The following is a 24,979-nucleotide window of genomic DNA, read 5'->3' as shown; positions in this document are numbered from 1 at the left end:
CGGCTTCTGTGACTGGCTTAGGGATAGGCAAATGACCTACACTGGGATAAGAGGAGTCAGCACTGGGACTTCTGCTGTAACTATTGAGAGAGAAGCCTGTCTCTCCACTGAGATGGCTAAATGTACATCATAAGCTTGGAGCAGGAGGAGACAGCCGTGCCCTACATACAGATGCGGTTGGAGAATGAGGCTAGGCATGTCTTCAAATATCCATTCTCCATTTCTTCCCCAGAATTAGTACTTATAGCTGCATTCAGAACCACCCAGCACAAGATATGTCTTCCAGCCTCCTCTGCAGCCAGATGGGGCCCTTCTGTGAAGTTCTGGCCAATGGGATGTGAACAGAAGTGGTATGTCCTACTTCTGGGTTATGCCCTCAAAGAGAGGAGGCCTGACCTCCCTGTCCCCTCTTTTTTCCTGGCCAACTTGCATGAATGTAGATGTGGTCAGGAGCAGATGATTGCAATACTACAGGGGAGGCAGAACCACATGATAGAAGGAGTTTGTGTCCCTGACTTGAAGGAACCAAACTGGTTATTCTTGGACTGTTCATGACAGAGAAATAAGCTTCTATTGAGTTTAAGTCACTGCAATTTTGAGCCTCTGTTGTAGTATTTGGACCTAGAGCCTACTTCATATAGAAGCCAACATAGAAAAAGGAAAAGGCAGGAGTGAAAGACAGAAAGAAACTTGAGTCCTAGTGACATCATTTGAGCCCCTGAATCCAGCCATGCCTGAAGGCCTCAAATTTAAACAATTAAAGGTAGATATATCCTTGTTGTATTTAAGATACTTGGCATCATTTTCTGTCATTTCAACTGCAAATGCTGACTGATACAGTGTGGTCCAGGGAACATCTTATGACGAGATATGGGAAACTCTGCACCCACCCGCCCATGCCTAGGGACCTCTCTTACAGGGATGTAGCGTCCACTGTGAAAGCAGCCGCAGTGGTCCTGAGACACACAGTCTGTGCCATCAAAAATGAGTCCAGGGTCACACTGGCAGCCCTCATAGCATTGGGTAGAACAGTGTGCAGGGCTGGTAGGCTGGACACAGCTCCCATCACAGGTCCGTGCGCAGATGCTGTAGCGGCTTCGGGGTGGACAAGCCATGGCTGCAGGTGGATGGCAAAGGCCCGTGCTTAGGATGCAAGTTTCCCTCTCCAATCCTGTTGCCTCCTGCTCTGGTCAGGCTAGCTTCCCATTGATATTTTCCAACCTTCACACCTTTGCAATTACAGTTCTCTTTCCCTTGGATGCCCTCCCCCCCTACACTCTACTTAGCCAATTCCATCTATGTCCAGGCTTCTCTGATCCCCATCAGGAGGGGCTCTTCCTGCTGCCTGCAACCTGCCCCAGATACATTCCAGACCCAGCCAGAGCACTCACGGCAAAGCTTGGGGCCCCTCCAGAGCTTCACAGGGATGCCAGCTTCCTGACAGGCTGCAGTAAAGGCAGTGAGGGCATCACAGAGACCAAGGTGCTGGCCACGGGTATGACATATGTCTTGCAGGCATATCCTGAGGAAAGGCTTGGGGCTGATATGGCCCAGGCAGCGGCCAAAGGGACCATCTGGTGCCTGTAGAAGTCTACACAGTTCGGAAGCATTGACGATCTGGGCAAGTTGCGTGGGGCAGCTGATGCTAAAGTCAAGATTGGGCTGGGGCAGCGGGCAGGGGTTAGTGACCAGGCCTTTGGGCCAGGATCTTTTGTCTAGAGGCAGGTCAAGGGGGCCAACTTTGCCACCAAAGGCCCCACAGATCCCCACCAGCTGGCCGTGGAAGGTGGAAGGCACAGTTAGGCGCACCTGGCTGCCCCAGTCATACATGAGATGTAGCCCACAGGCCGTGTGCACCACCACATGGCGGCCCTCCAACGTGGCCCAGGCCCTGCCCTCTGCCAATACCCAGGGCAGCCGGCAGTGCTCACCATCCACCTGTGGAGGAGGAAAGGGGTCAGGATTGGGGCTGTGAAGGCTGAGCCTGCTTCCACGCCATTTCCCTGAACTTTGCACTTTGCGTTCCCTCTGCCTGGTTTGCCCCTTCCCAGATGTCCACATGGACCCCTCCCTCACCTCCTTCAGATCTTGACTCAAATGTTACTTTCTCGGTGGGGTCTTCCTCATCACCTTATTTAAATGCTAAACCTCGGGGCGCCTGGGTGGCTCAGATGGTTAAGCGTCTGCCTTCAGCTCAGGTCATGATCCCAGGGTCCTGGGATCGAGCCCCACATTGGGCTCCTGGCTCAGCGGGGAGCCTGCTCCTCCCTCTCCCTCTGCCCCCTGCTCGTGCTTTCTCTATCTGTGTCTCAAATGAATAAATAAAATCTTAAAAAGAAAAAATAAATGCTAAACCTCTTTACTCTGTTCTTACACTCTCTCTCTTCCTTGTTTTATTTTTCTTCATAGTTCTTATACCCATCATCAGATGTACTACTTATTTTACTTATTTATTTACTTATCATCTGTTTCCCTGGAGGTATGTGAGCTCTCCCAGGACTTGCTCCCCATCAAATCCTCCAGGGCTTTCCTGGACCACAGGGAGACTCTCCATACAATTTACTGAAATAAGCCTGAATGACTGATTTTCTCCAATCCCGGGTAGGAGGTGATAATGCATACCTAACAGCTATGCTTTAGTGAGCCACTACTGTGTTCCAGGCAATGCTTTTCTACCTTGTCACATACTTGCACCATCTCGTAAGCCTTGAGGGACAGAGATGCCCCCTTTTTTTTTATACACGGTGGGGGAAACTGAGGCGCTTCCAGGAGGGAGAGGGCGGGGCGTGGGCGCAGTCCAGTGGACGCATACCGTGATGACGCCGACAAGCGTGCGGTCTAGCTGCAGGTGGTGCCCGGAGAGGTTGAGGTGCAGGCTGAGCAGCCCGGCCCCGTCGCGCGCCACGTCTAGGCTGAAGGGACAGGGCCCCCGGCTCGCCGTGCGGGCCAGCACGTGCAGGCAGCGCTCAGAAGGGGAGGGCGCCGGCGGCGGCAGCGTGAGCACGCGGCCATCGAAGGCGAGCACGTGCGCGCGCCCGGCGAGGGCGCAGCTGCCTCGGCCTTCGGGCAGACACCGGCGCTCGCCTCCGCGCAGGCCGCACACCCGCCCGCGCTGGCACGGCCGCGGCGCGCACGTCACCACGCCGCCGGGGCCGCAGCGGCAGCGGCGCGCGCAGCGGGGCCCGGGGTACCACACGGCGCCCAGAGCTCGGTAGCGGCCGGCGCGGAAGCAGCCGCACTTGGCCTCCGGCACGCAGGCGGCGCCGCTAAGCACGAAGCCCGCGTCGCACACGCAGCCCTCACAGCAGCGGCTGCCGCTGGCGCCGCGGCCGGAGCAGCTCTCTCCGCCCGCGCACGTGGCTGGGCAGCACGGGCCGCACAGCTCGTAGTGCGAGTGCGGCGGACACCGCCAGGCTGGGGAGAGGCGCGGCGGTGGGAGGGTCAGAGCGAGGGGAGAGAGATGGGGAGACGCGGGGAAGACATAGCGAGGGACAGAGAAAGGGGCAAGCCGGTTGAGAGGAACAGACCGTTAGACGGAGACGGAGGATGGGGGACCGGGGCGGGGGGCGTGGAGAGCAACACCGCGGGGAGAGAGAACGAGGAACAGAGAATGGGAACGCGAGGTAGAGACAGTGAGGCACAGCGAAGCACCGGGGAGACAGAGAGACAGTGACAATGAGAGAGGCACAAAAGACAGGAAGATCTCGTTAATTAAACTGCTGCCCCTCCAGGTCTAACTCCTCTGCAAGTCCCACCCTTCTGCGCCTGGCTCCACCCACCCAGGCCTGAACTTCCCCATTGGTCCTCTCGCGTCCGGCCCCTGGTGTCCCAAATCCTAGCTCTTCCGAGCTTCACCCGCTATCTCTGCCAACCCCCGGGCACTCACGACAGAAGTCAGGCGTCCTCCAGGGCCGCAGGTGCACGCCCAGAGCCTGACAGGCGACAGTGAAGGCGGCCAGGGCTCGGCAGACGATGTGATGAGCGCCGTAGTGGCGACACACGTCGTCCAGGCAGTTGTCCATGAAAGGGAGCGGGTCCAGCGCGGCGTAGCATGGCCCGAAGGGACCCTCGGCCGCCGCCAGCAGCCCGCAGTACGCGTCTCCAGCGAATTGAGGGCGCTTGGTCACTGGGCACGGGCTGGGACAGAGGGACCCGCAGAATGGGCCACAGCCCGGCACTTCTGCCACCTTCCAGGTGTCGGGCACCGGCACGGTGGAGCTGCTCGGGCCGTCCTGGCCACAGAGTCCGCACAGGTAGGGTCCATAGGGCCCCGGCAGCGTTACACGTGCCAGGCTGTCCCAATCGTAGGTCAGGGAGAGGCCGAAGTCCGTGTCTACGCAGAGTTGGCGGCCTTGGTAGTAGGCACGGAGGCAGTGGCCGTGAAAGAAAGGCAGCGATTCCAGAATTCCATCCACCTACAGGGAGGGCATGCAGGTGGCAAGAACAGCGGGAGAAGGATGTAGGAGATTTCAGTAGAAATTCTTGGAAATGTCAATAAAAGATCAGAGAAGGATCAAGGGGAACATTGGTTAATGGGGTAGTCATTAGGAATCATAAGGAGATCCAATGGATCATCAGTGGAGGCTAACTGGAGGGTAAGTAAAGGATTCCATGGGGCAGGGGGTTCAATGGTAGAGTGATTAGATAAGAGTTCATGAGGGTCCGTGGGAGATCAACGAAGGGTAAAAAGAATAATTAGGGAGTCAGTAGGGAGGAGTCAGTAAGGGATCAATGGGAGGATCAAGAAGAGGGATAATGGCGATGTGGACAGACAAATATAAGGGGTATGAGGATCAAGAGAATGCTTAAGGTGGCTTTGGGTGGCAATGGGGAGGCTCAGCTGGTGGGTAAAAGGGGGTGGAGTCAATGAATTTTAATGGGACAGTCTAAGGAAGGCTCAATGGGTGAGACTAAGAATCAAAGACAGGCACAATTGGGATAATAAAAAGCCCTGAAAATTCAATGGCGATAGGAAGCTCAATGGGAAGATCCATAGACATGTAAATGGTATCAATGGTCCAGTCGGTGGATTACTAGGAAGGTTAACTGATAGCTCAGTACATATCTATGGTGTTTGGGGTGAGATCAAGAGGACAGTAAATAGGGTTAATGGGCAAGTCAACATAACAGTAGTAGGATCAGTTGGGGAGGGGCAATGAATGGGTTCATGGGATATTCGATGGGGGAGAAAGGGAAGGTCAATGGGAAGATCAAGGCTGAGTCTATGGTTAAAGGGGAGTCAACTGAGGACTCAGTGGAGGGTTAATGGGAAGGTGATAGGAGACTCAAGGGTAATAGGAGTCTCAAATAGAGAGTCTGTGGGAAGGGGTCAACAGGCAAGTCAATGGGCCACTAAGAAATTGGAGGACATCTTTGAGGACCAGTGAGAGAGTCAATAAAGGGGGCATCAGTAGGAAAAGAGGGGTCACTACAGGTTACCTGTGGGTAGTGGGGATGGTAAGAGATAATAGGCTGATCTGGAGCCTTTGAAAACTCACCCGGATGCGGTTGAGATCTTTTGGACTCATGTCCAGCCTCAGGCCACAGGCTAAGAGGGTCAGGGCCTTGGTCCAGCCACGTGGCCGCAGCAGTGGGGTCAAATCCAGGCTGAAGTGCTGAAGGTTGGCAGGGGCTGTGCCACAGAGACCAGCCAGGCGGTAGACACAGGAGCCAGGGAATTCATAGTGGGTTCCTCCAAATGTGTGCAAGTGGAAGTCTCCGGTGGCCATGCAGACCAGTGACTTCTCCAGGACAGTGGGACTGGGTGGGGACTGGGCTAACAGGCATTGGTACCAGCCACCTGTGGAGGCCTTGCAGTGACCATGGCACTTGTCAGGCCAACACTGGGGAAGCTTGCTCCCCGGGGCACCAAGGGTCGGGCAGTGGCATTGCTGAGTACAGTTGTCTCTCCAGAAAGTCCGGCCTTGGTGCAGGAAGCAGGAGCAGTGGTCACGGGGCACACATCGGCCCCCTAGCAGCAGGTAGCCAGGTAGGCACTGGCAGGCCGGAGCACAGGGGTGGCTACAGTGATCCGGGGCAGCGGGCTTGGCACATGTGGCTGGGCACGCGGAGGCACATGGAACAAAACGGGAGTTTTCTGGGCACTGGGGACTGGGGCTGGGGAGCAGGGGTGGGAAAGGTGAGGAAACCAGTGGCGGGGCCACAGAGCTCGGGGCAGGGGCCAAGGTGGCTGTGGGGGAGAGAGAGAAGATCAGGCACATATGAGTCCCAGGAGTCTGGGTCACCAGTCCTCTCCTTCCCAGGACTTAGGAGTCATGCCCCAATCTCTGACCCCTCAGACCACAGCCCCGGGCACCTTGCAATCGACAGCCTAGGACTCCATCTGTGATGCCACAGACCTCCTCCGTAGGGCAGCTGAAGGGCACACAGGCCACGCCCTCCCCTAGCTGGCAGGTACAGGAGGAGGAGCAATTCTGGATGAGGACAGTCTGGCCAGGCTGTGGAGGAGGGGAGGGAGGGTGAAGAGGGAGGTAGCATTGAAGGGAGGGTGCAGCCAGAGGTTCTGAGATGAGACCCATACAAGGAAGTGCATGGAGATCCGAGGCAAAGTGGGAGGACCCAAGTGAAGCTCTGACAAGGACCCGAGGGGATGCTCACAGGGAAGTACTGGCCATCGTGGAAGCAAGGACAGTGGTCCGCAGGGACGCAGTCACGCCCGGCTGGGAAGAATCCATCCTCACACTCACAGCCCTCAGCGCAGGGAGTGGGGAGCCGCACCACTTCCTGAACACCCGGACAGGCCGCAGGGCAGGGGTTCGCACACAGACTGTAGTGGCTGTTGGGGGGGCACCGCATGGCTGTGGAGAGGGGACTTGTCAGACGCAGGCAAGCCAGGGGCCTACCCTCCGCTGACCCAGCACCCTCAGATTGCAGACCTCCCCCTCGGATTAACCTCGACAGCAGTAACAACCAGCAGAGACTGAGCTGTGTCTGCATGCTGTGCGGGGCGCTGGCTACTTGAATGCATCCCAGATAGGACTAACACGGTTTCCCTGCTCTTTGTCTTTTCTGGGGTTTTCCCTCCCAATCCCAGCCCCAGCTGAAGGGGTTGACTATTACTTGAACCACCAAGTGACCCCACCTTTTATCCTGCTTATTTGGGTCCACTGGGAACCTGCCAGTGGATTCTAGTGGTGGATGTCTTTTCTTGCCCTCTCTACCCTTCTAACAATAATACCCCCACTTGCTTTTTGACAACTACCCATCCTTACTTTCAACATGTGGACTGAGGTGATTTCACATCCAGGTTCCAGGGATGTGTACAGAACCCAGAGCTGGCTAATCAGATTATTCTTCCCTTCTCTGGATCACAATAACTGGACAGGCAAAACCTGTGGGTGGTGGACCCTGGGACTTTTGCTGGGGCCACTGGGAAAAGGGTGTTACATTTTTGCAAAGGCTTTGAAGCTGATAGAATTGTCAGCCTGAAGTTGCCAAAGCCTTGCTGCTACCACCAGAGGAGAATCTGCTTGAGAATAAAGCTAGCACAGAGAGAGGATGGAAGGGACGAACAAGACGGAAAAGAAAAATTGACCTTTTTTTTTTTAACTGCAATTGAAAAGTCTTAATCCCGCTAAGCCTGAGGATAGGAACACCCCCAGTCTCCGCAGTTATATATGCCTCAGATTGGTCTTTCTTCCTTCAGTTTGAGTTGGGACTCTGACATTGCCATTAGGAGTCCTGCTTGATATAGTGGCCGCATTGGGTATCCATGACCAGCTAGTTGGGCCAGGGCTGGGAAAATGACCATGACAGACAGAGGTGGAGGTGGCCATCAGTCTGTAAGTAAAGAGCAACCCATACAGATTTCCTCCAAGAACATTTGAACCTAGAGGCAGAAAGAGGTCAGGAGGAGATAGATACTGATACCACAATGATAAGTCAAGGTGGGGCCCAGAGTCCATGAGGATTATGGAAGATACATGTGGACAGAAATTGGAAGTTGATGAGAATTTGTTAAATGAACAAAATATTCAGGTGCCAGCTAATAAGTCATTTTCTAGGTGTGTGACTCTGGGCAAATTCCTTAACCATCTATGCCTTGGTTTCCCTCACCCATAAAATGTACTTGCCTGATGGGGCTGTTGGGAGAATTGAGAGCTTAGCACTGAGCATGTACACAGTAAGGTCAGCTGTTCTTTTCATGTTACTACTGGAACTATTTTTACATTATTGTTGGGAGTGAAACCATAGCATAAGGTGTCAGGATTCTGGAGCCAGGTGACAAGCCAGTTCTGCCCCCTGCTGGCTGTGAGATCTGGAAAATTCTCTGTGCCTCTGTCCCCGACTATAGGAGGCAGACAATTGTCCCTCTCTCCTAGAGCAGTTCACAGATGGAGTGAGCTGACTTAAAGCAGATAAAACAGGTTCTCAGACCCAGCCTTGTGTCCAGGTCTCCTGGAGGGCTTGTTAAAACAGGTTGCTGGGTGCCACTCCAGAGTTTCTGATTCAGTAAGTCTGGGACAGGGCAAGAATTTGCATTGTAAACAAGCCCTGAATATTGCTGCTGCAGCTGCTGGTCCAGGGGGAACAATTTTAACACAGCACCTGATACTGAATGAGTGCGTTGTAAATGTTAGCTGAGGGATAAAATCAAATCTGTTTTCCCAACCATAGGGTGTGCAGGACTCTGTCCTGTTTGGTGCTGTATCATTAGCGTGGGCCCGACACATAGTAGGTCCTCAACTAACACCTGTGTTATGAATGAAGCCCAGACCGCGGTCTCCCACCGCGGACCCCACCCGGCCGGAAAGCCCTCTGGCGGGGGACGTACGGCAAAAGCTGGGAGCCCTCCAGGGCCTCATATCCGCACCAGCCGTCTGGCAGGCAGCCACGTAGGCTTGCAGGAAGGCACAGAGCACTTTGCGGTTCCCGCGGGCGCGACCCATGTCGGCCACGCAGGCCTGGAAGAAGGGCTCGGGCGGCAGGAGTGCGTGGCAGGGTGCCAGTGGGCCGCTGGGCTCGCGCAGGAGGTCGCAAGAGCCACGCCACGCTGTGTCTGCGCCCGCGTCCTCGGCGGCCGGTGGACAGCCCGAACCCGGGCAGGGACGTGGCGCGGCGCAGGGCCCGGGCCTCGGCAGCTGCAGGTCATCCGACGCCTTGCCGTTGAAGTTGCCGCAGAGGCCGCGAGTGAGGCCGCGGTAGGCCGCAGGCAGCTCCACGCTCAGGTGGCCACCGAGCCCGAAAAGCAGGCGCGGGCCCCCTCGCACCGCGAGCACCACCGAGGCGCCCCGCGCGAAGGCGCGCACCCTGCCCCTGGTCAGCGCGAAGGGCAGGCAGCGCCGCACGCCGTCCACCTGCGGGCAGGGGTGGGGCAGCCTGGAGTGAGGGGGGAGGGCCGGGTCTGGGGAGAACTGGGAGGAGTCTGGGAGGAGGGGTGGTGCGGGCAGTGTGTGCAAGGAGGGAGAGAGGTGGTGTGCCAGAACGGGGGAAGAGTGGACAGGGACTGCCGGGGTGATAAGAGGGACAGGGGGTGAAGGAGAGGACTCAAGGGGTAGGGACATTCGGGGCAGTGCTTGGGAGTGGGTATTGTGGGAAGGTGTGTGGAGACCTGGAGAGGGGAAGTTGAGTGAGGGGGAGGGAGAATGGTGAGGCGGGCCTGGAGTTCAGGGAGAGAGGGGAAACTCCTTACTCAGGGACCGGAGATGGACCGGAGGGCATCCGTGGACCTGGGGGCTGGGAGGCAGCAGAGGACGGTAGAGCGGGGAAAGAGGAGGGAGGGGATGTGGGGACAGGAGGAGGAGAGAGGGGAGGGACCACTTTGGAGAGAAAAAGAGGGGGAGATCTCGAGAGGAAGGGCAGTGGAGAGGCAGGGGCACCAGAGAGGGGGTTGGGCCAGCAGGGAGCAGGGGTCAAGGAAGGCTGGGTGGGCTTCGTGGCGAAGAGGTGATGGTAGTCGTGGAGCAGGAGAGGGCACATGGAGACCCCGGTGGAGGAGGAAGAGAGGCCGAGATGAAGATTGGGGGTGGGGGAGATAGGCGGGGTGGGCGTGGGGGGTGAAGAGAGAGGAAGGAAGTGGGAGAGACAGAGAGCCTGAGCAGCATGGAACGGGGATGTGCAGACCCAACTATTGAGAGAGGGATTGAAAGGGGAAGGGGCAGGAGGAGAGGGTGGGGGAAGTGGAGAAGGGAGAAGGAGGAGGAGAGTGGAAATGAGGTTGTTGGAGAGAGGCGGGCATCAGGAGGCGGTACTCAGAGATCCCACCCGTCAGAACAGAGACTGCGGGGCAGCTGAAAGGAGGAGGAGCACAGGGCGGGGGCTCACCGTGATGTATCCCCAGTCCTCCCAGTCTAGGCCGAAGCGGTGGCCATGCACGCAGAGCAGCGCGCGGCGGACCTCGGGCGTCCGTGGGCTTTTCTCCAGCGCCACCTCGAAGGGCCACACACCCCGAAGGCGGCCCGTGCCCGTGCTCACCAACGAATAGGTGCAGGCGCCCGGGAGGTGGAAGGTGGTGCCGTCGAAGGTGCGGTAACGGAGGCCGTCTGAGGCGAGGCAGAGGCCTGGGCCGCCCGCGGCTGCGCGGCAGGGTTTGCAGACTACCCGGCCGCCAGGGCGGCAGCGGCAGCAGCGGCCGGTCGCGGGGTGCGGGGACGACAGCGGCGCGCCGGGTTCCAAGTAGCGACCGGCGCTCAGGCAGCCGCACTGAGCCGCGGGCACGCAGTCGGCGCCACTCAGCAGGAAGCCCGCGTCGCACACGCAGCCCTCGCGGCAGAGCCCAGGGCCGTCGCAGCCAGGCGGTGGCTTCAGCCCCGCGCAAGTGTCTGAGCAATCCGGAGCGCACAGCGTGTAGCGCGAGTGTGCGGGGCAGAGCGGGCCTGCGGGAGCAAGTAGCGTTGGAGGATTACTTCGAGGCATGTGGCTGTTGGGAATCTCATCCTCCCCCTTGGGGCTAGGATGGGGCATCTGGGGCCCTGCAGGGGTGAAGCTCTACTTGGGCAGAGCTGCGGGAACCTTCAGATAGCAAAAGACCAGGTGGTGTGGATCAGAGGCAGAGCTAATCTGTAGGGCTTGGATGGGTAAGGGCTTGGGGGCTGGACCATGAACAGGTCTGAGTCCCTGAGAGGTAAGGGCTGAAGGGCTGGACCATAATCAGGGCTAAGAAGAAGGAAGAATGAGAGCTGGGGGCTGGACTTTCATCAGAGTAGGCCGGACACTTTGGATGGGCCAGTCTCTGGTGGGGAGTGGAGGGATGGGTGCAGGCTGGCGCAGTGGGAAGTACAGGGTCTCAGGGATACATTGTGCAGGGATGAGCTGGCACCCTGGGATGGGCAACAGCCAAGGAGCTGAACCTCTGTCAGGAGTGGGACCAGGTTCCCCAGATGAGCAAAGATGGAGAGGCTGACCGAAGCCCTAGGCACTCACTGCACAGACTCGACTTCCGCCAGGGGAAGACTTGGCCACCCAGCAGCTGGCAAGTTTCACAGTAGAGGCTGAGCATGGGGCAGGGTCCAATGCCTAGACATACATCCACCATGCAATCTTGGACATAGGGACCTGGTGCCAGCATCTCATGGCACAGCTGGAAGGGCCCCAGGGGGTCCAAGAGGATGTCACAGATGTGGGCAAAGTGGGCTGGGGTGCTGGTGGCCAGCAGTGTGACACAGGATGGTGGCAGTGGCGGCATCTTGTCAGCAACATTCAGGCACCCAGTCGGGGAACCCACCACATAGCTACGGCCAAAGGCCCAAACCAATGCATCCTCAGGTAGCTTGGTGCCCAGCACAATTCCAGGCACCTGGAGGTCATCCATGGGATCCCCATTGTAGTCAGCACACAGCCCCACCACATGGCCCATATATGCTGCTGGAAGATCCACTACCACGCGGATCCCGGGGGCATAGGTCACCCGCAGGCCAAAGTGGCAGCTGACCACAGTGTCCCAGCCATGGCGAAAGATGAGGGTACTGTTGCTCAGAGCCTGGAATGGTAGATTCTGCCAGTCTCCATTCACCTGTGTGAAGAAGGTATGTCAAACTGGGGCTCTAGGGACCCAGTATCAGTACCAAGGATGCCTATGTCCCTAGGTAAGAGCAGGGCCTCCAGAAGGCCTTGTTGAGGCACTGGGGGTCTGTCTACAATGACCGGAAAAAAAAAAAAAAGAAAAAAGAAGAAGGAAAAAAAAAGGGGGGGGGGAGGGGCTTGGGATGCTGTCCATGGTACTGCTTTTTCCAACAAATACTTGGATGGTGAGAACTGTGGATTCTGGGATTTGGGCCTGTAGTATTCCTGGATCAGATTTGGGGATTTGAAAGCGACAGCCTCTGAAAGGGACACATGTGCAGTGTCTGGCACTTAGTCTGTATTCAATAAATATTTGTTGAACTAATGCATGGATGAATGAATGAGGCTCCTTGGCTTGGTCAGGCTGTAGAGTCCTAGGGATGCTGGGATTTCTAGGTAATGGCAGGGGCTCCAGGGTGCTATGCAAATGGCTCAGGGCGGGGAGGTCTGTCCACAACATATACAAATGTTGAAGCTGCTATCCGTGGTCTAACCACATTTGCCCAGAACAGCTGGGGCTGGGGGTATAAGAATTGGGGATGAGGGTTTGTAAGCTTTGGGAATTGGGGATTTGGAATTCCTGGATTGGGTCTGGGGATGCCACTTGGACTGAAATTGGGTCTGAAATTCAGTTAACACATATAACCTATGTTACAGTGCCTGCAATACAGTAGGTATTCAATAAGTGATTGTTGAATGAATAAATGGGATCCTTGGGTCAGGACTGGGGTTTCAAGAGCCCAGAATCAGGACTAAAAGCTCTGTTATACTGGGGCCCACAATAAAGGCTCTAGGATTCTTGAGTCCAAGCTAGGAGTTTTTGTCCCAGACACTCCAGGCGAGGAGTAATTGTCTTTACACCTAGGTTGAACTATATGAAACTGCCACATTTGTAGGAAAAAAAAAAATCAAATATTGGCAGCTTCATATGGTCCAATTTTAATAACTACATGTGTCAGGACAGTGAACTGTGGTAATTAAGAGTCCTTTGACTTTGGAGTCAAGTTATCTGGGTTCAAATCTTGGCTTCTGGTTTGTTTAGCTGTCTCACTTTGGCAATTTATTTAACTTCTCTGTAAAATGAGAAAAATAATAATATTCACTGAGAAAAAATTGTTGTAAGGATAAAGTAAGGATTTGTAATTGTGGGGCAGTGTTCCTTGGGGTAGCAGAGGGATCTTAGGTTCTGGGATTAGGGTCCCTTAGGGCCCCCTAGGGCTAGACCCCTGGTCCCAGGAAAAGCATGAAACCTGGTCCTAAATCACATGCCTCCAGGGACCAGACAAATAACTAAATGAGTGAAGTGGAGAGCGTGGGATTGATGGGGACTGTGACAAACTGGAGAGAAAGTATGTCCCCCTGGCTAGAGAGGAAAGTCCCAACCACGAGTGGCCATTAGAATAGGAGACTGGTTGCCAGGGCTTCTCGTTTCTCAAGAGATACTATACATCCAGCCTTCCTCATTTAAAAGTGGTAATTCAAATTAACAAGTCAGGAAACAACAAATGTTGACGAGGATGCAGAGGAAAGGGAACCCTCTTAAACTGCTGGTGGGAATGCAAGCTGGAAAACAGTATGGAGGTTCCTCAGAAAGTTAAAAATAGAGCTACCCTACTACCCAGCAATTGCACTACTGGGTATTTACCCCAAAGATAAAAATGTAGTGATCCGAAGGGGCACCTGCACCCCAATGTTTATAGCAGCAACGTCCACAATAGCCAAACTATGGAAAGGGCCCAGAGGCCCATCAACAGATGAATGGATAAAGAAGATGTGGTGTGTGTATTACTCAGCCATCAAAAAGAATGAAATCTTGCCATTTGCAATGATGTAGATGGAACTAGAGGGTATTACACTAAGAGAAATAAGTCAATCAGAGAAAGACAATTATATGATTTCATGCATATGTGCAATTTAAGAAACAAAACAGAGGAGCATAGAGGAAGGGAGGGAAAAATAAAACAAGACAAAATCAGAGAGGGAGACAAACCATAAGAGGCTCTTAACTATAGGAAATAAACTTAAGGTTGCTGGAGGGGAGGAGGGTGGGGGAGGGGGTAACTGGGTGATGGGCATTAAAGAGGGCACGTGATGTAATGAGCACTGGGTGTTATATGCAACTGATGAATCTCTGAACTCTACCTCGGAAACTAATAATACACTATATGTTAATTAATTAATTTAAATAAAGTAAAATAAAATAAAAGACTTATAAAAACAAAAATATACCACATTGGTGGGCTGGCAAACTCAACAGTCTCCCCAATTGGAGTTATAAATTCAATGCAATCCCAATAAAAAAATCCACCCAAAAAGAAAAAAAGTGGTAATTCAGTAATAAATTAAAAATATTGCCAAGGCAAACTCCTGATGCAAAATAACTGTCGGTGTCTGGGTCCTGTCCTCTGTGATCAGTGAATACTCAGCGCCACGGCCCCACAGCTCCTCTCCCAGTGTCTCTTCCCAGGGCCTTTCCCACCTTGATGAGAAAATTTGCCATGTTGAAGTGGTGTCAGAATCATTGGGGACTCTGAATTATGTTTCACAAAGGAGGTAGTTGAGGTCATGTTTTTTTGTTTTGTTTTGTTTTGTTTTGTTTTGTTTTGTTTTTATTTGCAGAGACAGCATAACAGACCCTGGAGCCAAAATGCCAAGCTTTAAATACCAGCTCTGCTATTTATCAGCTGTGTGACCTTGGGCAAATTGCCTCACCTCTCTGGGCCACAGTTTCCTCATCTGGAAAATGGCAATGCCAATTGTATCTACCTTAAGAGGACTCTTGTGCATTATGTGTTATTATATTGGCACCTAGTGAGCGCCTTCCATGTAGCCTTTCCAACAACACTACAACCTCTTTTCCTTTGCCACAAGAAGTTATGGGGGACTGGGTAAAGGGCTTCTGGACTTAGGGTTTGGTCCTAAAGAGTTAAGGTTTGAGTTCTGATTTGGGGGTTAGTTTTGGGGGGTTAAAGTTAAGCGGCTGCGTCAGAGATCATGGGGCAAGAGCAAGGAGGTGGGAGTCCTAGGTTGAGGGTCCAGTATCATAGGACAAAAACTCAAGGTGTGTTCCTAGGGTGAGGTTAGGGGGATCTTGGGATCAGGGTTGGGAGTCTTGAGGTGAGGACCCTGGGTCAGAGGTCATAACGTGGGATCCCTGGGTGCATGTGTGGGCAGGGTTGGATTTTCTCACCAGGATACGACTGGGTTCCTTGGGGTCCAGCCTCAGGTGGCACCCAGACACGAACACTTCGAGGCTACCCGGGAGGCCATCAGGTCCGGTGCCCAGGAGCACACGGAAGTCCGCCAGTTCCTGCGGCGCCGGAGAAGTAAGGCCGCTCAGCAGGTACACGCAAGAGCCAGGAAAGCGAAACCGGCGCCCATCGAAGGTGATATAGTGGCCTCCACCGGCCACCACGCATGTCGCCATGCTCGAGGGCACACACGTGCGCAGGCCGAGTGACAGAACGCAGCGCTCGCCTGGCCTGCAACCGGCCTGGGTGCAGATCACACTCCCTCCTGAAGCTGGGCAGACACAGCGGCGCGTGCAGCCCACGCCCTCCCATAAAGTCTCGCCTGGTCCCAGCAGACGTCCCTGGTACGTGCAGCCACAGCCACCAGGCCCGGGGCGCCGCAGGACGCAGGCAGGGCCGCTGTGAACGTAGCCGGCATCACAGGCGCACGTTTCCCCGCAGGGCAGTGGGCAGGACGCTCGCAACCGACCCATGCACGTCTCTGGGCAGGAGGAGCCACACGGCTCGTAGTGGCTGTTGTGGGGGCACTCGATGGCTGGGGGCAGGGGAGGAAGGTGGAGGGGAGAGAGTGTTCACATCAGGATCTCCTAGTCTGGTTCCAGAGACCTAAGTATTCAGCTACCCCTGGAATGGAGACGTTCTCGCCCTCTGCTTCCAAGAGTCGTGCCCAGGATCCTGGGGATCCTCTTCCCCTAGAATGGAGGCTTTCCAGCAAACTCCATCTCAGAGTAAAGAAGTTTCTATCATCAGAAACCAGAAGTCCCCTTTCCAGAACATAAAAGTCTGGCCCTGGGACACAGAACTCTCACCGCAGAGCCTGGAGTCCTCGTCACCTAGAGGACTTTTCCATCCACCAAATCCAGGAAACCTGCCTTTTAGAATGAACTAATTCTGGACCCCAGGGTCCGGAAGCCTTCGCCCTAAGACCCAAAGACCCCAGACCCCAAGACCTAGGTGTTCCAGGTCCCAGAAACCAGAAATCCCGCCCCTAGGGTGGAGAAGTCTCCATCCCCAAACCCAACGAACTCTGCCTCTGGGGCCTCCAAAGTCCCACCCCAGGGACCCTGCAGGCTTGCCCCAGGAATCAACTCCAGCATCAAGGAGTACCACCCCCTAAGTCCCAGAATCCCCTTCCCCAGTAACCCATAGCCTTTTCCATCTTAAGGCTCACTCACGGCAGCCCGTCTGGAATCTCCAGGAGTCGATGCTGACACCCAGGCGCTGACACGCGTGCGCGTAGGCCTGGAGGGTCAAGCAAAGCGCAGGTCGGTAGTTGGGAAGGGGGCAGATCCAAGCACTGCAGCTGGTCTCGAAGGGCGCAGGCAGCAGCACGTCGTGGCAGGGGCTAAAGGGCCCCTTCGGAGCTGCCAGGATGGCGCAGGGCCCCGGGGTCTCCGGTGGGGACGCTGGCTTGGCGCAGGGAGCAGCCCAGAGGGCGTGGCACGGGGCGTCCGGCGGCTGCAGGGCCCAAGTGCGCAAGAAAGCGCGCGGGTCCGGACCGCCCACATCGTCTGTCGGGTCGCGGTTGAAGTTGCCGCACAGGCCCACCACGTGCGCACGGTAGCCGTCGGTCACTTGCAGAGACAGCGCGTGCTGCCAGTCGTACACCAGGCGCAGCGCGGGCGGCTCATGCTCCAGACCTGCCTCCGCCCAGAGTTCTGAGCTGCGGAAATGCAACCGCAGCCTCCCGTCGTGCAGCGTCGCCGGCAGCCGGAGCCGCTGCTGGTTCACCTGCAGGGGTGACCCAAGAAAGGGTGCATTCCTGAGCATTTGAGGAGACGTGGAGGATGGAAGCTGAGGGGGTTGGATTTGGGGATACTGAGGGAGTGGGGACTTTGGGGCGGTAAGGTGGGAATGAGTTAATATGTGAAAAGCACTTGGAACAGAGTCCACCTCGCGGTTCATATGAGGAGGGTTTTCTATGTCTATTGTCCGCTAACACTAGCATGTGGAACCTCCAAATTCTGTGAGCTTTGGGCCTATCCTAGGACCGCATGCAGCCACTGGCGTGTCTGAAATTTCTCCTCAGGGAATGTTTAGAGGCACTGTTCTGGTTGGAAGGTCACTCCATGCACTAACCCAGAGTCTTTTTATTTTTTAATTATTTTGCATTTATTTATTTTAGCCAGGAGTCTTGTTACCAATACCCAGATGCGACCTCATGCAAAATTCAGAAATCTTCCTCTCAGGAATCTAGATAAGTGATTCTACTAAGGAACCTCCAGTTCATTAGAGAGCCTTCAGCTAGGACCCCAGTGTCCTTTCCCCAATTACCAAGAGCCTCCACCAAGAGCTTCTGGATCATATGATATCTCTCCTCCCAATCCATGATTTCCATTTTTTTTTTTGCGTCCACCCACCAAGAAGGTTACCAACCCACCTTTTACTCTCATTCACCACCTCCACCCTGGTCCAATCATCATCTCCTGCCCGGACAATGGCAGTGACCTCCTCACTGGTCTCCTGGTGCATCCTTCACAAGCCCCATAGTCTGTTCCCCACATGGCAGCCACAGGGATCCTGTTAACACCCAAGTGATATTTCATCCCTCCTCTGTACCACAATCCCTCCTCTTCAGCCTGGCTTCTTGCTATTCCTCGAACATGCCTGTGAGATTCCCCCCTTAGGCATTTGCTGTTCCCTCTGCCTGAAATGCTCTTCTCTCAGATGTACACATTGCTCTCTCCCTCACCTCTCTTAAGACTTGGCTCAAGTTTCATCTTCTCAGAGAGGTGCTCCTACTTGAAACTATGCTCTCAGACATCCTGATGCCACTTTCGTGATCCATTTTTTCCTCCTTAGCATGTATCACCTTCGAACATACTACATAATAACTTCTATTTATTGCTGATCTTTCTCCACTAGAACATAAGTACCGTGAGAACAAGGATTTTGTCTGTCTTGATCACTGATGTGTCCTCAGTGCCTTAAGCAAGGTCTGGTACATAATAATAAAACATTCCTTAATTGATGAAGAAACTCAGGAGTGTCAGGTCCTTTGGAGACGGGGGCTCATTTGATGAGAGTATAAATCTGGCGCCCTGTGGATTTGAAGGTGCTAGATACCTGGGTTGGGGTGCTGGTTGCTGGGGAGCCATAAGAGCACTTGGGGAACTCCTGACTCCTGAGTGGCAGGGTGAGTTCCCAAAAGGTGTGTGGAGGGGAGTATGGAGCATCTTGGGCTCATGCATCAGGTCCTAGCGTCCTGTACTTCTGTGCTTTCCATATATTAGCCTATTTGATCCTCCCTACAGTCTGATGAGTTCAATCTTTTTGTCATCCTGATTTCACAGATGAAGAAACTAAGGCCCAGAGAGTTTAAATGATTTGCCTAAGGTCATACACATAACAGGTGGACAACCTGGGACTGGAACTCAGGCCATCAGTTTCCAGAGTCCATTGTCTCTCTATAGTGGTGCTGAGGAGTGGCTTAGTATATCCATAACCTCATAGGTTTGCTCCCTCTAGCAACCCTGATTAAACATATTCTAGCCCCCACAACCTTCCAGAGTAATGCCTCCAAACCTTCCCTGAGGAGAAATTTCACACATGCTGGTGGCTGCATGTGGTCCAAGGATAAGTCCAAAGCTCACAGAATGTAGAGGTTCCAGTTGTCAGTGTTAGGGGACAATAAACATGGCAAACTCCTCAGATGACACTTACCATGAGGTGGACTCTGTCCCAAGTGCTTTTTGTATGTTAACTCATTCCCACTTCACAGGAACCTGTTAACATAGGTGCTAGAAATCCACGGTCCATTAGCCACAATCCCCAAATGCAAAAGTGGCCTGAAGACAAGATGTTTTGTGTATTTGATGTCAAAAATGTAATTGGCAGCAAAAGCTGACCTGAACTCATGGTATGGCTGCTTAAAGTCTTATTTATCCCACTTAGTGTGAATATTCAGACATTTCACTGCAGAGATATTAATGCTTGTAATTATGTAACACCTATTGGGATTATTATATGATATATGGCATTTGCATGGGATGACCACTTGAAATTCTGAAATCTGAAATGCACCGGGCCCCAAGCATTTTGGATAAGGGACTGTGGACCTATATAATTGCTTCCACTGTAGAGTTGACAAAAATGAGGGATGGAGAAGGATAGAGTTTCCCAGGATTCCATACTTAATGATTCTTACCTGGACAAAGCCGAACTCGTGCTTGACAGCAGTGATGGTGACACCAAAGATGCGCATCGTGACAAAGTGCATGGGCTGCTTCTCTCCAGAGCTGGCGATCCACAGCTGGAAGGCAGGGAGGCCACTGGGGAGGGCCTGAGGGCAATGGCTCAGCATGTAGGTACAGCCTCCAGACACAGGGAAAGAGTAGCCATCGAAAGTGTAGATGTATGGTAGCCCGGAAGCCCAGCAGGTACCCCCTGTGATGCCCCCCTGCCCCTTACTAGAGATGCCCACTGTCTCCGACTTGGCCTCAGACACCATTTTGGACCCAGCCACAGTTCCAAGTTCTTGCTTTGCCATAGTCACAGCCTCCAAGCCTGGCTCAGTCACGGCCACCACCTTGGGCCCCAGCTTGGCCGCTGAGATGGTTTCTGACCCAGCCTTAGACACTGTCTTGGGTTCAGACTCTGGTTGAGCCGTGGGCACTGGTAGGGGGAAAGGTGCAGGTGCTGGTTCAGCCACAACCAGGGTCCCGGGAATTGGTTCTTTTAGAGCCAAAGTTTCAAGTTCTGGTTTAACCAAAGCTAAAGATTGAGGCTTAAGTTCATTCATGGCCACAGATACAAGCCCCGGTTCTGCTTCAGGTGTGCTCTCTGCCGTGGTTTTAGAGCTGGAGAAGGACATTGTATTAGAGTCCTTTAGAGATATTGTCTTGGGACTGAACATGATCTCGGTGGCCTGGGTGCTGGCCACACACTCAGGTTTGTGCTTCACAAGGTGACATGTGGTCCCACTGGAGCATACATGGTCCTTACAGGATCCTGGGAACTGGAGTGGCATCACCAGGGAAGATTCTAGGAGGGGATAGAATTCTGTAGGAGGGTTCAGATCTTCCTCAGTCAGAATATCTGGAGATGAGATGAGATGAAATGATGCAACAGAACTAGATCCTGGCATTTGGTCCCACCCTTTCCTGCCTTCATGCCCTAGGCCTCCAGGGTTGATGGAGACTCAACATTCATAAGCTAGCAGGGTTCCCAATCTAAAATGAAGTGGGCCTATATCGTCAGAAAGAAAAAGGTGGGGCTGAAGGACAATACAGAAATGGTCAGCACAGTGTGGGTATACATCCTTGTTGTGATGAGCTGGAGAGCACAGACTCCATCTAAGGACACCAATCAGTTATTAACAAAATCTATGTGCCAGTAAGTCTAAACACATCTGTGCGTTGGTTTTGGCCAGTGAGGACTTCCAGCTTGCCATGTTAAGCAACCTTAAAAATGTGTGTGTGTGTGTGTGTGTATGTATTGTGTAGTGTGTGTGTGTGTGTGTGTGTGTTCTGTTGGGATCTAGCCACCCCATTTCCCAGGGAGGGGAGTTATTTTTTTCATAGCTATTGATGCATGATACTAGACACCTACAAAGTGAACTTTTAAGAAATAACTTTGTTCTGTAAGGGTTTGCATATTTTCCATCAAAACAGAATACAGACTTTTGGTATGGATTAGAATATGAACTAAAGTATCAGCTCCTTTCGGTAGGAATGTTTCTATGTTGTACATCGTTGCATCTCCCGTACCCAGAACAGGCCTAGCCTGAAGTAAATCTAAAATAAATTGTCGAAAATTAATGATAGCAAATGTTTACTGCATGCCAGGCACTCTTCAACCTTCAACTGCTTCCTCTATAAAACGGGGATAACAGGGGCTCTTGGGTGGCTCAGTCAGTTGAGCATCCGGCTCTTGGTTTCAGCTCAGGTCATGACCTCATGGGTCCTAGGATCTAGCCCCACGGTGGGCTCCGCTTGGCAGGGAGTCTGCTTGAAGATTCTCTCCCTCTGCCCTTCCCCCCACTCTCTCTCCCTCTCTCAAATAAATAAATAAATAAATCCTTTTTTAAAAATGGGGATAATAAAGAGACCTGCCTCCAGAGTGGCTGTGAGGAATACATTGTATAATGTACATACATTATATATAAGAGCACTTACCGCTTAGCTCATAAGTCTAGACTATAAGTCTGTGTGAAGCAGTACAAAATAAAACAACACAAAAAGGTGGTTAAAAACTTGTGCTCTGGAAGCAAGTAGACTTGGGTTCAAATCCTGACTCTGCCACTTTCTAGCTGTGCAAACTTGCTAAAAGATTTAACCTCCAGCCCTTCCCCTCCCCAGAAAAAAGGGAATTATTACAATACTGTTCTACAGTCAACCTCAAAGACTAGCGGGAAGGTCAAGCACCCATTATTTTATCCCTTCCCCTGACCCCACTGTTTACAATTTACACTGTAGTAAAGAAAAAGAACATGTGACCTTCAACAATAACTTCCTTTTTGAGCCCAGTGCCTGGCATATGATTTGGTGCACATTTAACAACTTATAACCATTATTATTCATTCCACAAATTTTTTTTTTTAAGATTTTATTTATTTATTTGACAGAGTGAGAGATAGCGAGAGCAGGAACACAAGCAGGGGGAGTGGGAGAGGGAGAAGCAGGCTTCCCGCCGAGCAGGGAGCCCGATGTGGGACTCGATCCCAGGACCCTGGGATCATGACCTGAGCCGAAGGCAGACGCTTAACGACTGAGTCACCCAGGCGCCCTCATTCCACAAATATTTACTAAGGGTTGGACACTGTCCTACCTAAAAATCGTACAATTAACTGTGTATCTTAGAACTTACTTAATTTTTTTTTTTAAAGCATTGACTTCAAGGAACTGATGGGAGACAGAGAAAGAGAATAAGTAAGTATATAGAAAGTGATATGAGCTGGAAAAAAAATCAGGGAAGGGCTGGAGTTTGTCAGGGATGGGGAATTGCGATTTTAAATTGAGTGGTCAATTTGGCCTCGGTAAGAAGGTGGCATTTGAGCAAAGACTTGAAGGAGATGAGGGTGAGATCTATAAAGATATCATGGGGACAGTCAGTGTTAAAGGCTCTGAGCAGGGAGAAGAAAGTAAGGTGGCTTGTGTGGCTGGACTGGAGTGAGTGAAGGGCAAGAGTAACAGATGAGATCAGAGAGGTAATGGGAACAGATTGTATGGGGCCTCATAAAACACTGTAAGTACTGGGGCACCTGGGTGGCTCAGTTGGTTAAGCATCTGCCTTCTGCTCAGGTCATGATCCCGGAGTCCTGGGATTGAGCCCCACATGGGGCTCTGCTCGGTGGGGAGTCTGCTTCTCCCTCTGCTCCTGTTCTCTCTCTCAAATAATAAAATCTTAAAAACACACACACACACAACACTGTAAGTACTGTGCTTCTGCTGGGTGTAATAATAATCGCATGGAAAGATTTTGAGTGGAGGAGGGAGTGATTTGCATGAAAAAAAACCCCTGCCCCTCGGGCTGCTATGTGAACAATTGAAGGTAGTGTTACGATTTTCCCCGTCCCTGATCTCCTGGAATCCCATCGTCTGCTCAACTTCCCACTGTCTTGGGCCCCAGTGCTGCTCACCCACGCTTGGCTGCCCCATGGCCTGGGTCCCGAAGCCCGCGCCAGGGGCGGTGCCGAAGCTGAGCACGCCCACGGGCGGCCCGCGAGTCTCCAGGAAGTGCACCACTCCGGGCTCAGGTCCATATGCCACCTCGGTCCAGACGAAACCCGGAGCGGTGGCGTGGCTTTCACCAGAATGCTGCCCGTGACCCGGTTCTGGGCCGCCGGGGATTAGGCGCCAGTGCAGGTTGGGCAGCGGCTGCTGATCAAGGAGCACCGGGGTGGGCTCGCGCGCCAGCAGCACCGCCACGTTGGAAAAGCCCGGCTGCGCTGTGAGCGCAAAGCTGCGGCTGAACGCGTCCACCGGAGGCAAGAGAGCGAAGAAGGGATTGTAGGCGACGCCCCCGCGGGCCGCAGCTGCGGCCAGGAAAAGCACCTGCAGGCCGGCAGAGGAGCGCAGCACCAGGGGACGCACTGGGTCCACGGCGAAGTGCAGCACGACTCCACCGCGCAGAGCCTGCGCCCCTTCGGCGCCGCCCCCCCAGAAGCTCAGGCTGCCCAGGCTGTCCGCCACCACGTACACGTGGTCTTTGGGTCCGGGAGCCGCGGGCGCGAACGGGGGTACGGCGTAGACGCGGCCCCAGTAACCCTGCGGCAGGAGTTGCTCGGACACGTGGCCACAGGCCTTATTTCTCGCTTGCAGGCAACTGTGGCCAGCCAGCAGCGCGACGGGATGAGTGGCCACGACGCGGGTGCCCGACAGGTCGCCTGCGCTCTGCACCTGCAGCGCCTGGAAGGGCTCAAGGCGCACGAGGAGGGGCCGGCCGGCAGCATGCTCGACGCCATCCAGCAGGATGGGCACCGGAGGCGTGAGGCGCAGGCGCGTGGGCCAAGCGCCGGCCACCACCGCAAACTCCTTGTGCCGGTCGTGGGGCTGCAGCGACGGCGTCACCACCACGTAGCGCGTACCCAGCAGGCGGCGCGGAAGCGCCAGTGCCGTGTCTAGGGAGGTGCGCCCACGCGCGTTCACCACGGTCACTCCCACCGGTCGCGATGCGGCTAAGCGCACCGCGCCCCCCGCCGCCCGCCGCGAGCCCCGCAGCTCCACAGCGCTGGGCAGGCGCACCAAGGCAGTGGTGCCTGGCTGCAGGCTCAGCGCGCGCCGAAGGGGCGGGCCCCCCACCGGGTGCGCCCTCACTTGCACCGCCGTCGGGGGCCCCTTGGGCGGTGGCGACACGTACAGGCGGAAGTTGGGCTTCTCAGCGCCCCCGTTCTCCAAGAAAGCCGTGATGAAGTAACGGCCCTGGAAATCCACAAATGCAACCGTTGGGCCTGAGGAAACGAACCCAAGGGGAAAGGAGGGAGTCAGCGTAATCTGTTGGATTTTGAGGTCAAATACATCAGGTTTTAATCCTGACCGCCATGCTCTAGCCATGTCAATGTGGGCAAGGTACCACCTCTGGGCCTCAGTTTCCTCATCTGTCAAAAGGGGGTGTTGGCAGAGCTATGAGAATATTAGATGAGATAATATATGTAAAGGCCATGGAACAATATCTGGTAAATATTAACTTTAAAAAAAGCTGTTTCCTTTGAACCATCTGTCCCAGAAAGGCCTGCTCAGCCCCCTTCCCACAACTGGTTTGGCCAATTCTCCGCCACAGAGTCTACCCAAACAGTCCCTGGACCCAGCGGGCCAGGGCCCTGTCCCAAGAAGCTCTACCGCGGCTAATCCCCTGTTACAGAACCATGCCAGGCAGCCCCAAACCCCAGCCAGCACAACCAGTCCCCTGCTGCAGATCCAGAGCAGCTCACCAGTCTTCTGCATCCCCCATGGATCACTCACCCCACAGGCAGCCCAGGGCACCAAGGCACAGCAGGGCAGAGGAGAGGGCAGCCATGGCCTGGGAGAGGGTGGACAGTTATGGGCTAGAGCAGTCTCTCGGTGCCAGTCTGCCTCAGCCCTTGCACCGCAGGAGCAGAAGGGGGCACAGGGGGAATCCCAGAGAAGGGCTCAGGCCTTGGAGCCCAGGCAAAAAGGCAAGGCTGCAGGTCTCACCTGCAGGAGCTGGGCTGAGGCCACAGTGCAGGGGTATTTATAGTCCCAGATGCCTGAGCCCAGACCTCCCCTCAGCACACCGGATGTCCCCAT

General features: G+C 54.1%; 1 protein-coding gene across 1 annotated transcript; it reads right to left on the bottom strand.

Annotated features, from left to right (window-relative positions):
- Window positions 1–789: 789 nt before the first annotated feature.
- On the bottom strand, window positions 790–24,979 carry LOC116623211 (IgGFc-binding protein-like). Its single transcript, XM_032390151.1, has 16 exons — window positions 24,887–24,979; window positions 24,674–24,731; window positions 22,852–24,162; window positions 19,420–20,309; window positions 16,448–17,003; window positions 15,212–15,807; window positions 11,383–11,971; window positions 10,285–10,835; window positions 8,834–9,317; window positions 6,619–6,818; window positions 6,360–6,458; window positions 5,499–5,996; window positions 3,887–4,415; window positions 2,813–3,414; window positions 1,392–1,938; window positions 790–1,117 (listed from the first exon to the last, which is right to left on the bottom strand). Exons 1-16 carry the CDS (start codon window positions 24,977–24,979, stop codon window positions 810–812), a joined length of 7,911 nt encoding a protein of 2,636 aa, XP_032246042.1. The 3' UTR covers window positions 790–809.

Source organism: Phoca vitulina, unplaced genomic scaffold, assembly GCF_004348235.1.
Source record: "Phoca vitulina isolate PV1807 unplaced genomic scaffold, GSC_HSeal_1.0 scaffold58, whole genome shotgun sequence".
NCBI lineage: Eukaryota > Metazoa > Chordata > Mammalia > Carnivora > Phocidae > Phoca > Phoca vitulina.
Note: the sequence above shows the minus strand (reverse complement) of the source record. Positions and strands in the feature narration are given on the sequence as shown.

Coding starts and splice junctions, on each gene's coding strand:
- LOC116623211 (XM_032390151.1), bottom strand. CDS start 24,979: ATGGGGACATCCGGTGTGCTGAGGGGAGGTCTGGGCTCAGGCATCTGG. Junction 24,163..24,673: donor TGCCCTGGGCTGCCTGTGGG/GTGAGTGATCCA, acceptor TCGTTTCCTCAG/GCCCAACGGTTGCATTTGTG. Junction 17,004..19,419: donor ACGAGTTCGGCTTTGTCCAG/GTAAGAATCATT, acceptor TCACCCCTGCAG/GTGAACCAGCAGCGGCTCCG.